The sequence below is a fragment of the Pteropus alecto genome, unplaced genomic scaffold, assembly GCF_000325575.1.
Source record: "Pteropus alecto unplaced genomic scaffold, ASM32557v1 scaffold56, whole genome shotgun sequence".
NCBI lineage: Eukaryota > Metazoa > Chordata > Mammalia > Chiroptera > Pteropodidae > Pteropus > Pteropus alecto.
Window position 1 is genome coordinate 1,371,144 of NW_006438871.1, and position 24,553 is coordinate 1,395,696.

Sequence of the window (24,553 nt, forward strand, 5' to 3'; positions counted from 1 at the left end):
TAGGGGAGCACCCACAGCCACTGAGCCCACAGGACAGCCCGCCCTCCCCCAAGTCCACAGGTCTCGAGCCCACAGCTTGCCATGGAAGGTGTGCCCAGGTGTCTCCTCCCCGCTGCACACAGCCCACACGGCTGATGCCCCTGGCCCTGGAGCCTAACCTGGCCCCCGTCTCTGAGCCCTGAGTGTGGGGAGAAGCGACAAAAGTGCTGGGAGCAGCTGTCACTCAAATGCTGCCAGAGGCTGGGCTGGGCGAAGGACACGTCCTGAGAATCCTCGCCAGCCACGAGAAGAACCTGGACCAGAGACCTCGACCCAAGGTGTCCCAGTGTGTGCCAGTGTGAGGGTCTCCAAGCAGAGAGCAAACGCCTGCAGCAGCCAGCATACTTCCCACGCCTGGGTCCGAGACATCCCGGCACCTGAAGAAGGCCGGCCCCCCCATGTGGCCACCTGACCACCCTGATGGTACCTACCACCTCCTGGTCATACAGGCAAGTGACTCACTTTGAGGGCTGCTGTTGGAGTCCACCCTGGAGCACCCTCCATTCAGGCCACCTCCAAGAGAGTGAAAGTGCGGGCGATGCTCAGGGGTTTGCAACAATGCAAGGTGGCTTTGTGTGCCTAGACCTTGGGGGCCAAGTTCACAGTCAGAAATACTGAAATACTGCTTATAAAATTAACAGACTAAATCATCTGATTTTTTACTTTGTTTATAGTGTTTTCTGCCATGTAAAGTTTCAAATTTGTTATACAGTCATATTTACTCTTTTGTCATCTATGGATTTTAAGATTTTGTGTGCTACTCAGAAAGGTCTGAGATAATGAAAAAGATCTCATGTTAAAAAAATAAACGGCCTTGCGATCAGAAAAATCTGCACTCCGGGGCTGACCCCACCTATGGCCCAGGGTGGAGTCTTGCACGAAGGTCTCTCCTGGGCCCCGTCTCCCTGGTTCCCAAGGACCTTCCAGTCTGGTGGTCCATTATTTGGGCTCCAGTGAGCCCGGATCTGCTCCAGTGCAACCCATGAACCACCAAGGCACGTGGCAGGCCATCACGCCTCTACTCTGTGGGTTCTGGAGCCTTCACCTGCCCTGGAGCACTCAGTCATTCTCATGGACTGTGCTTGGCTGAGGACGAGACTCACGCCGGACCCCAAAGCCTGCAGGTCTCCTATACATATCTCGGCAGTAGCAGAGCCGGGCACACAGCCACTGTCTTGGTGCGGCTAGGTCCTCTCCCTATACCAAACTGCCACCGCGCAGGGCCGGGGCAGGGCAGGTGTTACAGTGACGGGCACTTTGGATACAGTAAGTGAGGAGAAGGGACGGAGGAACGTGCCGTGCACTCCTGGGACAGCCTGGGTTCTCCCACAGGAGGCCTCCTGGCAGGCCTGGGAAAGGCCCAGGAAAGGCCCAGCCGTCTCCAAAACCAGAGACCTGTCCACCTGAGATCTGCCAGGAGGGAAATGGGGACATGGTCCCCAGCACACGATGGGAGGCAGGGTCCCAGCACGGAGAAACCCAAGAGGGTGACAGGCCTCTGGGCCACCCAGCCTGGTGTCCACAGCCAAGGGACGGCTACGTGAACCCTGGGACGCACGGGCTTCCTGAGAAATCTCCCTGCAGCAGCCGGCTACAGAGCTAACTACTCAGAAATTGGCTTCATTTGAGGGATGTTTTTTTCCCAGGGTTTGAATAAAATGGGGAGTTTTGCATCATATCCACTTCCACATCCCCTAACAATAAAAATTTACTTAAAAGGTCCATGAATATGTAAATGTCGTTTTAAATATGGAAATGCAAAACATGCAAGAAAACAGTCTGGGTGTGAAATATTCACAGCATCTCATCCTGCTGCAGAGGCCACAAGAGCGGCTGCAGTGGCAGGCTATGTCAAGAGGGGCAGCGCCTGTGCCCGGAGTCCCGTGGGCAGGCAAGGCCCAACCTCGGCCCACGTCCTACCCATGGAGGCTGGCCCAGGGAGCTTCTGCCCGCCACCACCGCTCCTGCCACTGTCCCCTCCAGAGCCACAAGGACCTAATCTAGTGTCCTTGCCAGTACAACCTCAGACACTGGGCCAGTTGCCCAACCCAGGGCAGAATGCAGTGGAAGGGCCCCAGAGTGACACCTCAGTTCCTCCTCACCCAAGCCAGGGTCAGGAGAGCCCAGCGAGGCTGTACTGTGTCTCCAGTAACAGAGCGGACAAGCGTCACAGACTCCTAAGCATCGGGCATTGGGCGCAGGGACACCTACTGGGTCAGGGCGAACGTCTACATGCACCCGCTAGGTTCCCCTCCACGCAGGCCCAGGAAGAGAGCCACTCCATGAGCGGGGCACAGGCCGCTGTCCGGCCTGTCTGAAGCTGCATCTCCACAGCGCAGAGCCCTGGCCTGAGCCAGGCCTTCCCGCCAGAGCCGCTGTGCACACTCGCCCCGTCCCAGCCACACCAGGCACTGCCCGTGGTGAACCTGAGCCCAGACTTCCTGCTGGGCCCAGGGCGACTGCATTCTCTTAGGGATGAGGCGAGCTCGGGGACAGAAGCCAGACAGTTACAGTCTGGAGAATGACAGTGACTCAAGCAGGTCCCATGGCCACAGTGGGGAGGCCACCAGTGCAATGCAGGGCCTGTCCGGAGGGTCTCAGCTACATAGATTGGGGAGCAACTGGAGGACCCAGAAACCGCTATTTAACGAGAGAAGAGATTCCCAGAGAAGCACCTGGGGGAGCCAGCCGGCCACTCACCCTGTTCTTTTAGTCACCGCCCCCATGATTCCACCACGCCTGCCTCCCCCCCCCGCCCCCGGCCCAATACACACACACATACACGCATGTCGCATGCGCACGCTCTCCAGTCAGACACCAAACTGACGGGCTGGGCCAGCACTCCCCAGGGTGGGAGGCCCGAGCAGGAGGAAGCGGCTGCAAGTGCTGCCAGCACCACCTCCCGTCCAAACGCAGCACTGCAGGCAGGGCCAGGGTCCCTCAGTTCAGATGCTACTGTCACATGGGCTGTGTTCTTTCTCCCGCCGCAAGAAAGAAGGGGCTGGGGAACCAGAGTGAGGGCAGATTTGAGCAGAAGGCCAGGAGACCCCGGGCGACCACGGAGGCTGCAGGGCAGCAGTTGTGTGTGTGCCCAGGCTGCACAACACAGGCGCGCTTGCTCAGCCCGCCACCTCAAGTAGACTTCACACAGAAAGACTCGCTGCTGCTGATGGTCCCTCAAGTGACACAGCTTTGGGGCATCAACTACAAGTCCTTGCGTGGCACCAGCTGAGGGAGGGAGACAAACTCTGACTTTGTGAGAGGCCCAAGTCAGCACATGGGTGTCAGACACCAGACACGGGCTGTAGGCCCCCTGGACCCTCAACGCCCTCCTAAAGGTTCTATGGAACAAGAAATCCCTCAGCTGGCAGAACTGATAACAGCTGCCAGCTACTGAGCCCTGGCGCTGGGCCAGGTGCTGTGCTCAGGGCTTGTTAACCACCATCACCCTGGGAAGGGGACGCTCATGCCCTCCATTCTGGAGGTAAAGAAAACAAAGCCCCTGAAGGGGTCCAGCCCCACGCAGAAGCTAACACTGTGGACAGAGATGACCATCCTGCCTCTGGTCATCGATCTGCCTGCACTCCAGCAAGCACACGACATGTCCACTGCAGTCCAGACAGGGTGCTGGGTGTCAGCTCAGGAACAGCCCAGGTGTGACTGAGGGGCAGCCAGGGATAAAAGGTGCAGGACAGAGAAAGAATGGCCCTGGAGCTTCACGGGAAACACGCAGGGCCGAGCAGCCTGACGGCAATGAGAAGACCTTGGCCGCGGTCTAAGGGCGCTATCAGGGTGTCTCACCAGGACAGACACAAGCCAGCCCACGGGCGGGACGCTCCCGTGCAGGCAGTCACCCTTTTGCAGACACCCTGCCTCTGAGTCACCAGGTATGCGTTTTCTGATAGTTTTTGTTGTTCTTCATCATCTAGCTCAAAAAGTACTTCTAAAAACATTCCTTGATCTACTTTGTAGCCAGAGAATAAACACGTCTCTCTGACCGGACAAACACCCTATGCTTTGTCAGTGTGTGAGCACGCACACAGGGAACGGCGTGTGCACACACAGAGCCCCGCCCTCGGACCATCCTCTGCATCCTGGGCTCGGCCCAACACAGGACAGGCACTCCGTCCAGGTGTCCGTGGTGACCGCAGGAGGAAGTCCAGCGCTCTCAGAGCCATGAATCTTAACAACGCTGCCTGCCTGCCCAGAGGGATGCAGTACTGAGAACGCCAGGCTGTCTGCACGGTCACAAGCCTCGACGACAGCCTTCTCAGGTGCCATTAGCAGGGAAATTAGACAACGCAACACTTAGGTAGAAAGCAATACAGCGAAGTTTACTCTCTAGCAGGAAACTGTGAAGTTTTAAGCCATCAATCTGCCGTCGTGTGAGGCAGAGCCGACTATAGTGAGCTGGCAGGCACCGCAGCCTGGATGGGGTGGTGGAGGCCAGGGGATTTGTGCCAGGCCAGCCGGCAGGCAGCCAAAGGTGCAGACTCATCCACCTCAACCAGTGCCACGCCTGGACAAACGGGAAATCAAACTCAGAGAGAGGGCGGGAGGACTGATGAATGCACTGGGGGAGAAAGGGAGGTACCGGTCCACATACCACAGTCACCGCTGAGTGGCACCTGCCCGCCCCCACTCCTGGCAGGGCTAGGGGGAGGACATAGTCCTTACCAAAAGCAAGTGAGATGAAATGCCCCCAGAAGGTTCTGCACTGAGCGACGGGGCCTGACACGCGTTTCAGAAGGGACCCTCCTACCACTGTGGGGCTCAGGCGCAGACTGACAGATGCTGAGAGCCGACCTCAGAGACAAAGGCGGAAGCAGGGAGAGCAGTCAGGGGCGACCTCGGGATCAGGGGGATGACAGTGACTAGCGAGAGGAGGCACGATGGCTGGATTTGGGGTACACAGTGCGATCTCCCTGTGGTTTAAACGTGGTGTGAGAAAGATAGGAGCCAAGTGAGAAACAAAGTTTACCTCGCATGCCGGAGCGACAAGCCATGGTCGTTCACAGCCAAAAGACCCTCACACACGCATCACTCACCACGTACTGAGTGTCTGCTACGTGCCGGGTGCCGGGGCTCCGGCCAGAACCACAGTGGTGAACATAATAACCCAGATACAATCCCCATTCTAATGGAGACAAGTTGAACAAATTAGCATAAAATGAAGATAAACTTAATTGCACAATACATAATCTAAGCGGAAGCCTAATTTAGATAGGAGTCAGCCAAGGCCATCGGAGAAATTTAAATTCAGCCAAGAATTGAACAAAGAGCCGGCGCCAACAAGGAAGACGCGCCAAGGAAGGTGTGTGCAATGTCAGGATGGGCACAGGGGTCCACAAGCTGGAGGGCCAATTCAGCAGAAGCAGGAAAAACCAGGAGATGGGGCTGGAGAGGTCAGTGGGGCCAGGACACCAAGGACTCTGCAGACCCAAGTAAGGAGTCTGCATTCACCAGACGTCACAAAAAGGCTTGGGCAAAGAGCAACACCATCCGGTTCATGCAGCCGTGAAGACAGGGCACCGCTGCCCAGGCCTGCGCACACTCTGCAGCACGGAGGCACGGATGGCGGACAGCATTCGTCGGGAGCGGGGGCCTCCATCTGCCCCTTCGTTCATGAAACACACAGCAAGCCAGGGCCGGGCCATGTTGGACACGAGAGGTACCATCATGAATGTACAGAGCCTGGACCTCGAGCAGCTCCGTCCAAATAAGGAGAGGGACGGGGCCTGGGCACAGCGGAAGAAGAGAACCCAATCAGGGAGCCGGGGCCTCCTGCTGGGTGGCAACCCTGCAACTCTGGCCAGAGCTCCCAAAGGCGCCGCGCTTCTCTCCGAAGAGGGGGAAGTGAGAGCAGACCCACAGGAACCCTGGAGCAGAGCTGGGAGGCCAGCCAGCATAGGTCCCCAATCCCCGAAGGCCAGCGGGCTCTCTCTCCAAGGAGCGTCTCACACCCGCTGCCGGGCACAAGCCCTGCACAGGCACCAAGCCGAAATGCCACATGGGGTGGGGGGTGGGGTGACAGACAACCCAGAGTCCTGCCAGGAAACGCCCAGACCCAGAGCTGCCCTCCTCAGCACAGTCAGACGGGGCAATTCCCCGAGTAAGCCCAGCAGAGAGAGGGCGTTAAGGAACGGAGACCACGTTGGCCATCCAGAGGCCGCGTGAGTTCTTGAGTTCTGAGCGGCTCTCTGTTGTCACCAGAGTAACATGGTTGTCAATGAGGGTGTTGACACACCGGAACAGCAGCCGCCCTGTGCTGAGAGCCGACGACGGCTCAGGCACTGAAACACACAGCTTCCACGCATTCCCTCAGCCAACTCTGTGGCCGCCCACCTGTTAGCCCCACTGCCGTCTCCATTTACAGACGAGCGAGACAGATGGAGAGAGACAGGGCGGACAGCAATGCTCAGGAACCGTTCACTATGGGGCATGGCAGAACCGAACCCTGGACACTGGTGTAAGGCCACACTGCCCAACACGGAAGCCACTCACCACGGTGACTCTCCAAGTTTAAATTACAGATGCATTTCTTCACTCACACTCACCCATTTCAAGTGTCTACCTCAAACAGAGGGCGCGACCTGTGACAGACGGCCATCCTCCCCGACAGACGGTCTAGAGTAGAAGCAACCAGCCAAGGAAGGTGGCCGAAACACTAACTCACAGAGACCGCACGTGGGCCAAGACACAGCGTGTGAACAGATGTCACTGTCAATTCACAGGGGAGGGAAGGAGGCTCCAGAAAGGCCAGGGCTCCCTCAAGACCTCACAGGCTCGGAACGAGGTGCAGGATGAAGCTGCAAACGTGAACCCCAACACCCCACAGCTGTGTGTGCCTGCTGGGGTCACCTCATCCCGTCCTGGAGACAGACGTGCCTCAGTGTCATCCCTCCAGTGGCCAGGACCGGGGCTCACACCAGGACTCCAGAGCCAGTGCATGTGAACCATGTGACCATGGCCTGAGGAGGCTTCCTGGTCAGGAGCCACAAGCTCACAGCAGGCGCGCCCCAGCGCGTCCGTGGACCGTCTCCCCTGCAGCAGACTGCACCAAGAAATTCGTGGGGACAGCCCATTGAATTCAGGCTGGTCCATACCTTCTGCTAGAGCCCGTTTACATCATGTGGCACCCAGAGCTGAACAGACAGGCAGAACCTCCGTCTACATCACCGAAAACCCCAGAGGCTGTTCCTGCAGAGAAAGTAACTGGCTAAGATGAGCATGAGACCTGGCACAGAATGTCCCGCTTGGGAGCAGGGAAGGCTGTGGTCGCTGCCAGGCTCCTCCTTCTCAGGACAGGAGAGGACAACGCTCCACAATGTGGCTTCTCTACAAGAGGTAACCATGATCGATGGCCTCCATGTTCTCCTTGCAAAACGAGCCTCTTCCAGAAAAGACTAACAGACAAGTGGATGTGGCAGGCTCCCCACAGGGTGCACACACATCGTCTTGGCAAGGGCCAGAGGCAGAGCTCAGCTAGAGCCCAAGGTCAACAGCACGGTTCATGCTCCCCTGTGGTCTCCGACTCCCAATCAAGGCCTCCCAGGTGGTCACTGAGCCCCTGGAAGCCCACGGAGGCGGTGGACAGAGCACAGAGAGACAAGGCAAAGCCTGGCCCCATGCAATGGCTCTAGCAGGCCAGCAGGTGGGCATGGGCAGAGGGGCACCGCCACACCCTTCAGCCCTTCCCAGCCGACCTGGGTTCCTGCCTGAGAGCTGCCAAGCTGGGGGCCCTGTGACCAGCACTACACAGGCGGCCGCCACCCCACCCCAGCCTTGTACTACCTGTCTGTCACAACACTGTGCACAGTGAACCAGCCTTCTGTTCACTCCTCATTCACTCAGCAAGCACTCCTGGGCAGCGCATGGACCGGGCCCTCCTCTAGGTCTGGGGGGCTGCCCTCGTGGTGGGCGAGCAAGCACACCAGAAGCACGGCCAGGGCAGGGGTGCAGGCCACCCTAGAGAGAGTGGTCCAGGACAGCCTGCTGACCAGGGAGCATCTGGTGCAGGCCCTGAGGAGGGAGGGGCCGGCTGCACAGGCACACCTGAGAGAGGCGCAGGCCGGGGAGGGAGAACGGATGCCACAGTTCTCGGGGCAAGATGCCAGGGGACTAGCGCCGGCTCCACCCCGCACCCCGCCCATGGCATTCAGGTCAGGGGCAGGGAGGAATGACCTCACACTGCTCCAGCAGCCCTACCTGTGCTGTGGGCCACAGGCCGTGTACAGAGCACCGGCACCTCTTCCAGGTACATCCTTGCCCGTGTCCAAAGAGATTGGCCCCCACTGACATCTCGTCCGACTGCAGGCTCGCTAGCCAAGACCCCCTCCAAGCATTAACTTGGTTGTCTAATGGGCTTAATACCATCAGATCCAGCACTGCCCCTGGTCCCCTCTGCCCTTACCTGCCCCATCTACAGAAGAGGTGGTCTGCCATGTCATACGCTGCCACTGAGAATCTACCCTTGTCTTTTTCCTCACCTGCCATAGATGATCCATAGCATACTCCACAATCTCTGCCTTTCACACATACTTGTCACAAGTTCAACCCTTCCTGGTCTTCTCGGGCCACACGCAAGAGACGTGTCTGGCCGCTAATGTGCCCACTGGAAAGCTCATCACTGCTGTGCCCTGAACCACCTCAGCATGCGTACTTCCCCAGTTATCGCAAAAAAGGATGACAATGACAACTGTGATGACTACAGTAACAGCCAGCAACATTGCTCACCAAGCAAAGGCGCCGGTCTCAGTGCTTTACGGAAGCACCAGGCTTACCGCTCATCACGTGACGGGCAGGGCACAGAGCTACTTGGTGGTGAGGCCAGGATGGAACACAGGCGGCCTGTGCTGGGACCAGCAAGAGCTTCCAAACCCTCAGCTGCCACCTCAGGCACAGCGTGAAATCCACCCAGATGCATAGAGCAGGTCCCTGGTCCTCATGCACCTTCTGTGTCCGTCGCTGGCCCTGCTGGGCTCCAGACGGCCTGAGAGCACTATAACTCACACAGACACAGGGTGACAAGGGTGACAAGGCCTAATTACGTTCCAAGAAGACAGCCGACATGCTCTGGACAAACAGCAGAAGAGCCACATTAAGAGTTATGACTGTCACGCTGCTCTTAACTCACCCTTGGGAGGCAACAGAGAAACCAATCCACCTGGTGGATGCCAGGAAAACGCACCAGCCAAGGGCAACAACCTTCTCTGAGACACGGCATAGGTGATGACTGCTCAGTCCACTCATTTGTTCTTGACCCCACTTCAGTAAACAACAATTGTCACCTCCAGCTTTGCATAGAGCCCCCAGCATCTGAGAGGCAGCACCAGAGGAGCGGGCCCAGCCTGGCTCCCCAGCCCGCGGCCCAGGCCCAGGCCCAGGCCCCAGGAAACGCCCTTGTGCTTTGGGGCCTGTCAACCTCTGGTAATTTAAGGCCAAAGGCTCTTCTGAGACATCTCTGGCCCAGAGGAGACAAAATGTGATCTTCAGTGCAAACTGTAGTGATTAACACAGTCCAGAGCTGGCATGCTCCTGGGTGTGACCTGGCGGTGCCTGAAGGCCACCTGTACAGGGGACCAGCAGGCCAGGAAGCAGCCCAGCAGCGGGAACATGCGGTCCACGGCGGCTCCACGGCTGATTCTGCCACCAGCCACGCAGACACGACTCAAAGAGACCCATCTGTGTCCACATCGGTCACTGCTGCGCTCCGCTCATCTCTACAGCCATTCTACCTTAAATCTGCTGCAAGGGAGGTGGCCTGAGGCCTCTGCAGGCAGGCCAGCCCCAGCTACACAGTGGCCCACTAGGCAGTCTCCACTGGAGCAAAGACATAAGTAACAAAGGCCTCTCAAGTGCTTCTCAGGGATGTGGGCTCCATCCTCAAATAAACCACAGAGCTCTGGAGACGGACAGACCGAGATTCAAGTCCTATTTCTACAACTCCCCAGCCCTCAGGCGGTGCTCAGTCTCCCTGAGCGCCATGGCTCGCAGGCAGGCTGTCGTGAGGCGTGGGGCACAGGGTCTGTGGCGGGCACAGGCCCCATGGACACTCTGCTCTCACCATCGCCACCGCCGTGCTTATAGGTGACGACCTGGATCCTAGAACCCCGACAGGGCCCTGAGAAGCCCCCATTCCACCCCACTAGCCACCGTCCAATGGCAGCCCTTTACTTCCAGCAAAGCTGAGAAGCCAGATGTCACAGCCCACATACCCCCGCATGAGCGTCCGCCGGGGCACATCCACCCGCCCCGTCAGAGTCTGAGACAGGCAGTGTGGCTTAGTCTGAGCTGTGAAGAAATGCAGCTGCCTGTCCAGGGCCTGGCCCACAGTGTCCTCCGCTCTACCAACAGCAGGGCTGGGGACAGTACACAGGTTGTATATGGGGGCGCCAGGTCCCAAAGACCCCGAGACGCTCATGGGGGCCCAGCGAGGGCGGAGGCAGCTGCACAGCAGTGTCACGTGAGCTATGTGTGGAGTACAGTGACAGCAGACACACCCAGATCTGCCCACAAATCCTGGACACGCACGGAGTCCTCGGCATGCATCCGGCAGGAAGCGTCAGCCTCCAGGACCCGAAACTGAAGCCAGGGCAGCAGTGAGAGGAGGGCTGCTTCCCGTGCTGACGGCGCTCCTTCCGCCGGCACTGACAGCCACCCGTCTTCGTGATCGGTGGCGCCCAGAAGCTGCCCGAGGACACGAAGGGGAGACCCAGAGGCTGGGCCTGACCGTGCATGCTGTGGAGCATGCCGATGTGGAGGCCGCCGACACTCAGCTCTCTGAAGGACGCCCAACTGCTGCCCTACAAGCTGCCAACCAGGACTCTGCCCCACCACCGGCTCACAACCGCAGGGCATGCGCTATGTCACACCTCCACATCAGCCAGCGCCACCTGAGCGCTCCTGTGTGCCAGGTGTGTCGTCACCATCTTGCTTCATCCTCAGAATAACCCTACAAGACACTAGCCCCAATCTGATGAAGGAAACTAAAGCTCAGAACGTTAAGTAGAGGTTATGTGAAGCTGGTGCCTGAGTTCTCACCACTCACGGGAGAAAGCATCCTCTCTCTTGCACGTAGAAGGCTCAGGGACGCCTGCGCCCTGCAGGCCCAGGCCCAGTAGTGGGAAGAGGCACAGGCCCCCATGGCTTCTAGCCTGCTGTCCAAAGGCACAGACAGAAGGGACAGTAAGATCCCGTCCACTTATGGTGGAGCATGGAACTAGGATTCTCCAGTAACAGGGCTCAAAGGCTGTAGCTCAAGGCATGTAAATACTCTTCTCCGCTCCAGACTGGTGGGTGGCCCGGCATGTAGCTCAGAGCTGGGTCGTCACCTTATTGTCCCCCAGTGAAGTGGGAGATGGCTTTCCTACTCAGCTTCCATACATGGCAGGACTGGGGGTTCTCCTTCCCCTCGTCTCACAGGAAGGTTAAATCGGTCCCTCCCTTAGCAGCTGTCACCTGTCCAGGACTGGGCAGAGAAGTATCCGATCTCCCCTGAAATCGCTAGGACGCCATGGCAACAACCGTGCAGAGAGGCGGATGCGCAGCTCGGCTAGGGTGGCTGCACGAGGGTGCAGCACAAGGGGCAGATGCAAATGCCGGGGCAAACCCCAGAGGGTGTGCTCCCAGCTCAGGCCGCATGGCGGCCAGGTGAACGTCTGCCTGCCCCTCCTCAGTGGGGGGTGCCTGCAAGCACCCTGGGCCCTGTGGAACCCTTGCCTCAACCTTGTCAAGCTGCTTCTTCCGACCACACTGCAAGTCCTGCTCAAGTGCCTTCAAAGACACACAAAAATGAAACCAGCTGTTCCAACTTCACAAGGTTCTGGCCCTGCATACACAGGCCACGGTCACCAGCCATGTCGTGCTGCCGTCTGTCATAAAAGCAGCTGCTCGGACCCCACGAGCGTGAGTGACACTACACGCAAGGCACCGAGGGCCTCCGGGGCGCAGGACCCCAGCTCCTGCCACGTCCGCACAGAACCTGCACGCGAGTCTATCATAAACGGAAGAGACAGGAGCTGCCCGAGAGCTCCTTATCATCTGAGGCCTTAAGAACGTTCCCTGACTCCTCTGAGCCTGTTCTCGTCCCCAGAAGAGGCAGATGAGGGTGACAGCATCTCCTACGGGACCGCTAGGTGATGAAATGAGGTAACGCACGTGAGCTCTGGGCACTGAGCACTGGGCACGAGGCCCGGACACAGGAAGTGCTGCAGAGACGATCTCACCGCAGGGCTGTCTGTCTGTCCCTGTGGCAGTCTGCTCACTGAGCGCGGCACCGACAGCGCTCCTGTCCACTGGGCTCAGACTCGGCACCAGGCCCTGCGCCATGTGCATCCCAATGACCTGGCTCCCTGGGTGGCTTCAGGATGGGAGCTGGGTGCCAGAAGAGCTAGAAGTCCGGTTAGTCACCAACAGCAGTGACACCGCACTTCGCCCAGAGAACGGTCAGACAGGCACCATCGTGCGGAAGAGGGAAGTATGCTGCTCTTTTGGGGGTGACCACGACCCACCCTGCTCCCAGGGCAGCTATGCCAGCTCCCGGAGGGAACCCAGGGGTCCTAAGAGGTGAGTGAGCTGCCCAGAGTCCCGCAGACAGACCGCGTGCCCACCGCAGAGCACTGCGAAGCGAGTCCATTCCTAAGCCAATCCCACAGGAGGATGGGACCGGCGGCACCCACATGTACGGCCCCAAGCGCCAGCAGGGTCAGGGACCTCAGACAGGCGCTGTTCCTCACTCATGCTGCCCTAGGTACAGAGGTGGATGTTCCTGCTGCTGGGGAGAGCAGGTACTTTTAGAAAGTACCTCACAGTCTGGTGGGAAAAAAGTGCAGACAAGTTTCCTTTCCCCTAATAGTTCATTCTGTTTCAAATTCAAAGTAAAATGAAGAGGATCGCCTGGAAAAATGTTAAAGCTTTAATTTCAAATCACTTTCAATGCTTGTTTCATCTGACAGGAGCTTTGAAAGCAAAAGGCAATCTTTATCATTTGAAGTTTTTAAACTAAGTTGATGTGATTATGTCCAACATAACCAGATGCTTCTAAAAGCCAATTTTCAAAGTGACATCAGCCCCCCAAATAAGAAAACCTTCCTTCTGGCTGCTAATAAATCATTAAAACACTATCTTCATGTGATGCAGCTGCAATGGATGATCAATGGCCCACAGGCCGGCTCCTCAGAGCCGCCAGACCCACAGCTAGTGAGGACAGCAGGGTACCCGAGGGCTCCCGCTGCGGGCCCCTGCCTCTCGGCCTATCCCTGTGCTCCTGCTCACGGGAGGAGCCCAACCTCACTCAGCCGTCCACCCTCCTGGAGTGACTCAAGTGGAGACTGGACTAATTTAAGCTCATCCCTGTCATCCCATCTTCCGTCATTACACGACCCCGCGTGGGGCAATGAGCCCCGAAGGACAGTCTGCTGGCGGTGGGGTCCTCAGAGAGGTCTCCTTGTTCCGTAAAGGAGACCCAAGAAGGAAGCCTCTCCTCTCTGGCCACAGTGTGACGCCCCGAAGCTGGGTGGCCACCCTGCCCAAGAACAGGAGAACAGTGGGAGACCACACGGAGAAGCCCAGGTGTGGTTTAACGAGAAACAGGTGCAGTAGGTGCCCCTTATTCACGGCTCCAGTTACCCATGGTCAACCGCGGTCTGAAAACATTATGTGGAAAATTCCAGAAACAAACAATTCCTAAGTTTTAAATGGCACGTTTTGAAGTAGCCTGACGAAATCTTGTGCTGTCCCACTCGGTCCCGCCTGGGACGTGAGTCATCCCTCTGTGCTGGGTCTCCACACCGTGCACACTCCTGCCTTAGTCACTCAGTGGCTGCCACACTGTCATGGGATCACAGTGCTCGGGTTCAAGTCACCTTTATTTTATTTCATAATGGCCCCAAAGCCATTCACATAACATTTACTACAATTTCTAATAACTACTATTGACCTCCACTTTGTAAGTTACCCTCACCGCAGGCATGCACGGGTAGGGAACTCACAGCGCATCAGGGTCTGGCGGGTTCCGTGGTGTCAGACACCTACGGAGCTCTTGGACATATCCCCTGTAGTTGAGGGGGGAACACTGTATTTGGTCTTTGTCCGATTCCCGGCACAGAACTCCTAAAACTCTTGGGACCTCTTAGGGGAGAGGAGCATCTTCTGTTATTCATAACAAGACTCTTTCCAACATACCTGAGTTTATGCAAATGAGGTGACTCCTGGTGGGTCCCTAGGCAACTTCAGGATGGGCCTGGGATACCAGAGGGACCAACCATGGGATGAAAAGGTTGGACTTCTCAGCTCCACCCAACCTCCAGGGAGGGGAATGGGGCCAGAGGCTGCATTACTCTCCAATAGCCAAGGACTTAACCGAGCATGGAAACTCCACACAGCCCCTGAAACAGGTTCCGAGGGCTTCTGGGTTGGTGAACACATGGGGGTGCTGGGAGGGCAGAGCACCTAGAGGGCACAGAGCAGCTCTGCCCCCACACCGTCCCCGAGCACCTCCTCCACCTGCTGCTCTGAGCTGTATCCTCTGTAATAAACCAATATTCACAAATGACGCACTTTCCTGAGTTTTGTGAGTCTTTCCAGCAAATTATGAAGGGGAGGAGGAGGAAACCCCTGAATCTGCAGCCAGACAAAAGTGTGCGTAACCCGGGGACCCATGCCGGGAGTCTAAGCGAGGACAGCTTCATGGGCCTGAGCCATTCGCCAACGTCTGTGTGACGCGGGAGGTGTCAAAACTGAAGGGCACCGGCTGGTGTCAGGCTGGAGAGGACGTGCTAGAGCCATGGCAAGACCCTTCTGTTTGCAGCCACAGCATGCCGGCTCTCCTGTCAGTCTCTGTGGACGTCACTCCGCCCGGAGTGCGCCAGCGTACCCACACACACAGACGTCTGACCCAGGGCCGGCTTTGCACACCATCGAGGGGTCACTCGGAGCTCCCAATCCAGCCACACGTCCTCTCAGACCCCACGCACCAGGAAGCCAGACATCAGAGATCCCTCAGTGACTTAGCAGGTCGTTGGGAGGGCAGCATCATGTCACCTCACTGAGTCTCATTGCCACGGGGCAGAAAGGGGGCACCCTGCAGCCGCAGCTCCCCCTGGCTCGGGCCAGGCCAACTGGGTGGTGAAGCACGGCCACCCCTGAGCCAAGCCGGGGGCACACGCTCACCGACGCCAGCTTTCGAGGCAGGCCCATCCTTGGGTACACGCGGCCGCCAGGCTTACCTGCTGGTGATGGAGCTGTTCCTGTCCTTCAGGACTAGTTCTCGCTGCTGCAGCTCAACGACGAACCTGGACAGGTCTTCCGGGGTCCTGTGGGTCAAGAACACATCTCAGTGCCAGTAAGAGGGGGACCTGGCTGTGCCCACCAAAAGCCATGCCTCCAGCTGAAGATTCACAGACCTGGGACAAGTCAAGCGCTGGGTGCCTGGGCCCAGAGCAGGGCAGTGCGGGACTGTGTGCTCACACCACCTGAGTGCAGACCACAGGCCGCCACTAGCCACTGCACATGGGGCAAATGATTTTTATAAACCCTGGTTTTATTTCACCTGTAACAACAAGGTAGATACATGACAAAGTGTCACTTCACAGAGGATACGAAACGTGTTTGAAAAGCACCCATCCAGCACCTGGCAGGGAGGACGTGCTCAAGGCGCTCAGTTTCCTTTCCTCCCTCTCTTTCAAAACCCACCTAACAGCAGCAGTAATGATAAGAGCAATAATAAGAGATGGCCACGTGTACAAGGCTTTGTAATTTGTAAAATTGTTTTAGATTATCTCGGTTAATGCTCGGAGCAGCCCTGTAGTTTACCGCTTCCTGAAACGGCCAGTCCCAAGTCCGCTTCAGCTGTGAGCAGCGCTCAGTGCCGATTTGAAGCCCATCGTCTAACTCGGCACAGCAGCTCAGGAGAACAGGCACCGAGAATGTCATCACAGAAAACACCCAGCAGGTGTGCGCACTTGCGCCACAGCGTGGGGGCAAGCAGGCTGAACGGCTCCCCGGCAGGGAGTGGTGAGGGCCATCCAGGGGACCAAGGCCAGGGCCATGCAGGAGAAACTCCCACTGACCGCCACGCCACAGAACAGGAGAGCTCTACGCGAACCCTCCAAATACAGGCCCGCTCTGCGAATGGGAAAGTTACAGTGAAGAGACATTTATCAGCAAAAGAACTTTTCAGAAACTCAAATGGAGGTTGAACCAGCCTTGAATGTCAGCTCCATTCTTTTCAGAGCTTCCTCAAGTTTTCCAACATCAGAAAGTTAAAAATACTAGTAGAAAAATAACTAAGCAAAGTAAGTAAATCCTTTCAAGACAAGAGATTTTTTTCTGAAACATTTTGAAGAGATATTAAGGTCGTCTTGTATTTTTCTGCATTGCTTCCAGCTCTCTAATTTCCTCTGAAATAAAGATAATTTGAAATGTAACAATTTAACAATGAGGGGAAATTGGGAACCGTTCAAATGAAGAGAAAAACTCAGGTGCTATCCTTATGACGTGTTCTCCTCAGGGAATCTGCACCATCTCAGGACGCCTGCCCAGGCCGGCCTGCCCACGGCACGCGGGCCACACCCAAGGCAGCCAGCTCACAGAGCCTTCAGTGTGCGCTTCGCCCAAAGCCAGCGGACACCGAACTCAACACTGTGGAACCTTTAAGCAGCCATTTGCGCCCAGCCTCGAGGGGCCTGGCGCCACGTTCGAATGAAGCAAACCAGCTGCCCTCACTCCCTGACAACCTCCCCTCCCCATGCAGAGAGAGACATGCAAACCCTGTATCTGTGCTCCCGCGAACAGGACCTCCAGAGGCCTGTGTCACCTGAGCGTGTGCCACCCCTCCCGGTGAGGGCAGACAGGGCTGCTTTCACTGAGCCAAAAGGGGTAGGTCACCCCCACAGAACCAGAGCATAGACCACACACCTTTGTACAACCACAGCAGTCTGGCTCATGGGCCAGTGGGAAACCTGTGGTGTCACAGCGTGTGGCAGCAGAAGAGGGTGGGGTGGTGGAAGTATCTAGAACAGTTAAGAGTGATCCACAAACCATTTGCATCAGAATCATCTAGACTGACTCTAGCCACCTGCCCCACCTCTCAATCTGCTGAATCTAAACCCCTGGGGATGGGGTCAGGACCTGCAAACAGGCTTCCTGGTGACTCTCGGGCACCACTTAGAACCACTGCAGAGTGAAATGGGGGCACTTCCAAGCCGTAAGACAATCACACAATGTTGCAGGTTATACAAACAATTCTCTGCGCCACTAAGAAAGCCATCTACTGTACATTTGACAAGAAAACACTCTCTGAGGTTCTGTCAATTTGATGGACAAATATTAGGTTCCAGACCTTGGTCCAAATCCAAAAGGATCCCAGAAGACAAGGCAGAGCGATTCACCTATGAATGGCATTACAAGAACTCTGGAAACTAACACTTCACGTTGAGTGACCGCTTTGGCTACTGTGTAAGAAAGGTTACCAGACTTGTTGCCAACTTAATAAATAATAGAACAACTTCAAAATATAATAATACAACAAAATGCACTACAGACAATACAAATACATATTGGAAACAAAATGGCTAGGCTGCTCCACTGCACAGCTCCAGGGGGCAAGTCCCACTGTTCACAGAAACATTTCTTCTCAGAGATGAGATCAATATGCAAAATCACCACACACGGGGAGACAGGCGCTAGTCTGAACGCTTTACATAACTATGCAGCTTCATCCATTCCACAGCCCGAAGAGCTGGGAGCTGGGACGACCCCACTGCATGGAGGAGGAAGCTGAGGCACAGAAGGCTCAGGTGGCATGCCCAAGGCACAACCAGCAGCTGGAAGAGCCGGGCTCCGAGGCCAGGCTGTCATGCCCAACAAGTTCAGACTAGTGTCACAATATATGCCAGACAAACAATGACATTATAATAGCGACATGAAAAACTATTTTTAATGCTAATATATTTGCTTCTTTTTAACTACACAGGCATATATACCGAATAGAGCAAAACCAGCAAAAACGGTTAAGTGAAACTAGATTAAAACTCTATCTGCGTAGAGATAAGAACCAGAAAATTACAGTGGCAGAATTTCTGATATTTTTTCATTTTTTCAAAGAGTTTCTATAATTTTGTTGTGAAATTTTTTTCAACAAGTTACTTGTATGCTGCATTTTCCAGCTGTGGAAAGGGGGGCCACAGTGACCACTTCTGACAGGGTGAGACCACACGTCATGCTACATGGCTCACGCAGTGGCTCTGTGGGCCGTTCCAAAGAGGAGCCCCCAAGCGTCACAGCTGAGCGGTGCCTGGAGACCAGCGTGAGAACTGGCTCTGGCCTCGTTCTGCTCCCGTAGCCCAAGAGTGGGCAGGCACTTCCCGCCTCCCTGGCTTGCTGATGAAGGTCAGCCGGCGCCCGGGCCTGGCTCCGCACAGCATGTGAGGACCTGAGGGACCGCCCGCGCCATGCCAGGGACCCTGACCTACGGCACAGAATGAGGCCCACGCGCATGCGTGTGCATGGGTGTAACACATCACAGTGTGTGTGCGCTTCCCTGGCCCATGCTTCCCAAGATACGCAGGGCTGAGGCTGAGCACAGAGAAGGGGAGAGAGTCCCCCCGAAGGCGCGGCGAGATGCCGGGTGTGCCTTCTCACTGCAGGTAAGGGTCAGCGCGTGAGGTGCTGAGAGGGGACAGCCGACTGCACGCGGGCCAGAGGAGGCCGCAGGAGCCGGCTGCTGACATCTGTGTCACGAGGAGGGAGCCCACTTATTCAGAACAGAGGGAGCACCTGGCCTGCAGGTGGGGCCTTGACCAGCATGGCACACGACCGGTCCCCAAATCTTGTTCGCAGCCTGTCCGGGAAGAGTGGGTGAGCCGGGCGGCGACACGGGCATGCAGGGCAAGGCTCAAGTGTAAGCGCCTGCTCCATGCACGCACCCGAGACCACACCTGCGACTTCTGCTTTCTAGGTCCAGAGGAGATAAGCCAATGGCATGTAGGTGCATTTGCAGAACATAATCTGGGAAGATTCTCATAAGCACCCCCAGGTCAGGGCTGAGACGGAAGGTGGCAATCAAAGGGGTCTTTAACTTCATGTGCATGATCTGAATTTCTTACCATGAAAATTCATGTACTACACATACAAACACAAATACAAACTAAGAACCCCGGCCTCCACGTGTATACACGCGCGCACACGCACACGCACACGCACACAGCACGCTAACCGTGTGGAAACAGCCAGCTGGGAGAAGCAGGGAAGCTGACAGAGGACGGGGCGCAGATCAGCACAGCATGAGCCCAGGGCGCTTGGGACACGGGAAGAGGGCATCTGGAGAGGAGGAAGGGACAGGAGAAGCCCTGGGATGCAGGACTCGGGGCCTGATGCTGTGGGAAGCAACCGCGGTTACGCCATCAGCCCCCTGTCAGGAGTCCAAGCGCCAACTGACAGAGGAAGCTCCTGAAGAGCTGTTGAATCATGAGGGTTATTAAACAATTGCAGCCTTCAGCAACAACCAGAGGCCAAAGTACCTCCAACTGGCAAGAAGAGTGTTTATTTTCCAGAAACCTCCCGACCTGGTGTGTGGTTAGAGCTACTCAGAGATGTTTACCAAGGGTGCTCCAGGGATTAGCTAAACGCTTACAGCTAGCAGGAGCCGGGCCAAGTGTCATGACAGCCCAGAATAGCACAGGCCCTCTCCGACAGGGACATCAGCCCATCCCCAAACTTCCGCTTCTAGCAAGTGGAAGACCTTCAGAGGGCCTCAGGATCCTCCAACTTAGAGATGACAGGAAAGTGACAGTTCCAACTGCAGCCCAAGCTGTGACATCTGCTGTTTAAAACTCTGGCTTCAGCTGCGAAGCCTTTTAACTCTAACTGGTAAGCTTTAAAGGGAGGGGGGGAGTCTTTTTGTTTGATCTGCAGCTGAATTTTGACTCAATCTCAGCTGCCTACAGAACAGCGAGGGCCAGGGGGAGTATAGCCCGCGGGCTATTTCCAGGGAAAGGCTGTTCCAGCCCCGGCAGCAGCTATTCAGCAGGTGCCAGGCTCCTGCCGAAGCCCAAAGTGCCCGTTTCAATGGGTCTGAAAGACGAGAGGCAGAGGACTCCGATTTCTAAAATGAATCAAACAGCAACAACCACAAACTAACCAGCAACGAATAAACCTCAAGATCTCTTCTGCAGAGCTATTCTCCCAAAGAACTGAAGCCCACAGGGCTTAGACCATCATCCCAAGGTGGCCCTCGGCTAGAGGGCTCTACAGGAAGGAGACACAACCTAAGCCAGGCGGCTGCCTCACAGGGCTCGTTTTTGCAAAAAGTATACAAAACCAGGAATAGAAAACGTTAGACAGCCAAATTGAGTGCCAAAATCCAAGAGGAGGGCAAGCATTTACACCACAAAGTCACAGGGAGTGACAGGATGTCCCTTTAGCCAGTTTTTCTTGGTAATGTGACAGAGCTATATTGGTAATGTGATACAGCTGGGGTCAGGAAGAACCCACGTCACCAAGGACTGACTTTGGATAAAACCTGTATGTGCCCCAGGACAGAAAGCAGCAGCTGTTTTCTTGAAGAAAGGGACAAATTCCATGTGGCCCAAACCTGGACCAGGTTCTGAGGGGCCACCTTCCAGTGGCTGTTCTGCTGCACCCAGCCCTGAGCCACTGAGTTGGAGGTCAGACACTCCGGAGAAAGGAAGGCTGGTGACCACTGACCAGTTCTGAGGTCACAGACACCTAAGCTTCAGAGAACCTGGGAAAGACATCAGTCCCTCTGGCCACCAGAGGTGGGGCCCCTCCATGACATCCTGGCCTTACAGAGGACAGCTGCCATTCATACATTTTCTAAAGCTGCCCACTTCCCAGATGGCCAGAGAACACGGCCTACTGTCCGCAGGAGAGGTGGCCAGGAGTGGGAGCAGTCTCAGGCTCCTGCCAGCCGCGTCTCTCCAGCCTCACAGCAGCGCAGACCAGGAGACCCGCCCCCCACAGCCAATGCTGGTTTTCCTTCGGAAACGAACGTCTGCCTCCCCACCAGTCACGCAGACTGCCTGCCGAGAGGAGGGGCACAGAAAGGCTTCTGCTTCTCCAGTTCGCTGCCCGGAGAGCTCAGGCGCTGTGCATGGGCAGGCCTCCACGCTCCTCCGACACGCCACGGTGCTCCTCGCGGCAGGTCTGTGAGATTAGGCCAGGAGAGGCATGGCCACAGCCACACCGGCCCCCGGCCCCATCCCCAGGGCCACCACCTCACTCCTCCGTGTCCCCTTCCCCAAGCACCCCTCAAAGCTGTCTGCATGCCTGCCCCCACTCAGTCCCACCCAGCCCTCTTCAGCCCTCCCTAGTCAGGACTTGGCTCTGAACCTCTCCGCAGAAAGAGCGGTCAGACTCAGCCGCACCCCGGAGTCTGGCTCCCTCCTGCACTTTCCTGATTACCCAGGACACCCCTGAGCCTGTCTCCCTGCATCTCCTTCACTGGCCTCTGCACAAGGGTGTGCCTCCTGCCTCAGTCCTCAACTGGGCCTCACTCAAACAGGAGAGCCCACGGCGTCAGACATGAGCCAAATGCACTCAGGACTCCAGATTCCAAATTCCAGAGCCATCCAGCTGCCTATTCGACATCAGCCTTCTGCTGAGAAGCACCTGGAACTAAAGAGGAATTTTCATTCAAAAGGCTAATCAGCTCTCTGTTCTGGTTCCATAAATATGCTTGCTGCATGGACTGTACTCGAAATTGACTAAAGACTCACCTTCCCTTTTGTTTGATCTGTCTAAGCAACAAATGTAACTGTTTGCACCCCCTAGCAACTTACCTGCTTTGTAACACTTTGTAACTGCCATAGCAACTCCCCCTTTGTAGCACAATGTAACTACCTGCAGCCATAGCAACTCCCAGGCTTTGTAGCCAGCTGAGGACAAATTAACCAATCGGCCCCTGCCATAAAGGGTCTATATAAGGAATGTTGCAACTGAGCTGGGGCCCAGATCTTCAGAGGGCTAGCTCCTCTGGGACGGGGACTGCCAGCGTAATAAACCTGAGATCTCCAACTCTCCGAGTGCTGCTTGGTTTCTCGCCCATCTAATTTTGGAACTTTTCTGCAACATTTCTGCAGCAGAACCACGACGCTGACCTTTCACCTTCTCCAAACCGGCCCTCCCGTTCTCTCCATCTCAGGAAATGGGGTCTCTATCCTGCCAAACTTGAATCTATCAGCAATCCTGCCAGATCTATCTTCAAAACAGACCCAAATTCAACTGCTCTGTACTAGCTCCGCCAGGATGCCGTGACCCAGGCTGCATCTTTCCCCTGGACAAGCACGATGGCCTCAGGATTGGTCCCCTCATTTCACACTTGCCCTTCAAGTAACTACTCACAACATGGCAACCACAGTGACTGCCCCACAGGTTAGAGCACAGACCTCTTTTGTCAGAACTCTCCAGCGCTTCCCCATCACAATGCCACGTAAAAGCCAGAGTGCCGCCAGAGCCCATGAGGCCCGAGGCAGGCTGGCCGCAGCTGCCTGCTGCCTCCAGCCCTGAACTCAGTCAGCCACACGCCCAGGGCAAGGCCTTGGAAGGTGCTGTGGCAGAAGACTCGTCCCCTCAGTGTCTCCACAGCCACTCCCTCATCAACGGTCCCAGGTCCCGTGCTCGGTGGGGCTGCTCCAGCCACCCTGTTTGGAACCCTAAGTGCCTCCCTCCCTCACCCCGGCCCTCCGCCACTCTTCCCTGCACGACTGTCCTTCACGGGACGTATCACCATCTCAGTGCTATGTATTTTACCTCTACTTGCTTGTTGTCTTTCTGCTTCAACTAGAATGCAAGTTCCATAAAACCAAGGTATCGTTCTTATTTTGTTCTGTTTTTTCACTGGCCGTGAACCTAGAATAATGCCTGACACAATAGGAAGCTTTCGATAAATATGAACTGAATGAACAAAATATCATAACACCTTTCCAGAATGATAGCTATGCAACTAAAGTCTATCAATGCTGGAAGTCAGACCACTGGGTTGCAGCTTCAGTATTGCTGGTTATATAAATTTCGGTCGAGGCATACAACGGAATCTGTTTAAAATAAAAGGAAAGCATGGAAAATCTTTTTATATGCTTATATGGGAAGGTCTGCAAAATGCACTGCTAAACAAAAAAAAACGAAACATGAGTATATTCTACCACCATTTGTACCAAAGAAACAGAAAATAAACATAGCTGTAGTTGGTTCACATATGCATAAAAATGTCTAGAAAACAAAGGCTTCTTGTTGGAGTGGACAGATTTGTCACTATACCTTTTTTAAAAGCTTTAATATTTGTACCAAGGAAATATAAAACCCCTTCAGAAAATGATTTTTAAAGCTTAGCATGCAGAATTAGACGTTATACAAAAATTTTCTAAAAAGGGAACAATTATTCCATGATGAGTTAATACACAAAAATCTAATTATAACCATCTCTAATAAAACAATCATTTATCACTCCTAAATGATGTTTAGCAAATATTACAATAAGAATAATTCGTTTTATAAATGGGGCCAAAATATACTAGTAAAAGGCCTCATTTGTAAAATGAACAAGACTAATCCCAAAAGCTGGCTGAAGTGGGGAATGAAACATTTATATATAAAACACTTTTAACTTAAAATATTACAAATATACAATGATCCCCCAAGTTGCACTTTTTAACTTAAAATATTACAAATATACAATGATCCCCCAAGTTGCCAGAAGCTCAGAACAGGGGCAGTGAGCCACTAATTTGAGTTCTATCTTATATGTTTTGTAGAAACCACAAAACGTAATCTAATATTTTAGCTGTTTCTTTAAAATGGACACTGGCAATCCGCCTAAATGATACAACTTTTCCTCTAAATCTTTTAGTCAATTGCTTTATTCAAAAGCAATTTTCTTAGCAATTTTCCCAAACCATTCGCTTTGTTCTTTCAGAAACACTGCTTTCTTCACACAGTTATTTTTCATCAGCTGCTATAACAGTTAATCAAATTATATAATTACAGTAACATGTACAACTGGCAGAAACAGGCACGTTTCAGATGGACCGACACCTCCTCCTAGGGACGGGCCTGAGCGAGCAGCACCGCCAGCAAACTCAAGAGCTAGGCTCTGGCTGGGAGGGGTAATGGCTGGAGCTGGCGAAGGCCCACAAGGTTTCAAATGGACTGTTCTTCCCGTCTTGAGGATGGAACACGGGACACAGGGGTTGTACGTATTCCATAAAGACATTCTTTCCTACGTACAGTACATTTCAAATGTTTGGAAAATAAGAAGAGCCTATGTCCCAAGCACCCTCTGTGCTACAGGCCTCTCTTAGAGTCTCTCTGGAGGAGTGAGGCAGTAGCGGAGGGGACAGGCAGGGAGAGGAGGGGTAAGAGCCAGGTGCCCTGCAGGGCAGTGAACCCCACCCCTGAGGACAGAGAGGCCGGGCTATGGGCAGGCTGCTGGAGGCCCTCTGTGGTCAGGCTAGTCCTGCCGCAACAGGGCTATGGCTCACTGGCCGGCACGTTTGTG

The 24,553-nt window shown here is 55.1% G+C and overlaps 1 protein-coding gene across 4 annotated transcripts in view; it reads right to left on the bottom strand.

Annotated features, from left to right (window-relative positions):
* MAD1L1 (mitotic arrest deficient 1 like 1) overlaps window positions 1-24,553 on the bottom strand; it is a 240,204-nt gene that overhangs the window by 176,410 nt on the left and 39,241 nt on the right. For all 4 annotated transcript variants that reach the window (XM_015592494.2, XM_015592496.2, XM_015592495.2 and 1 more), the window contains exon 10: window positions 15,267-15,353. In XM_015592494.2, the coding sequence (XP_015447980.1) occupies window positions 15,267-15,353 (87 nt within the window). The remainder of the gene's footprint in view (window positions 1-15,266; window positions 15,354-24,553) is intronic.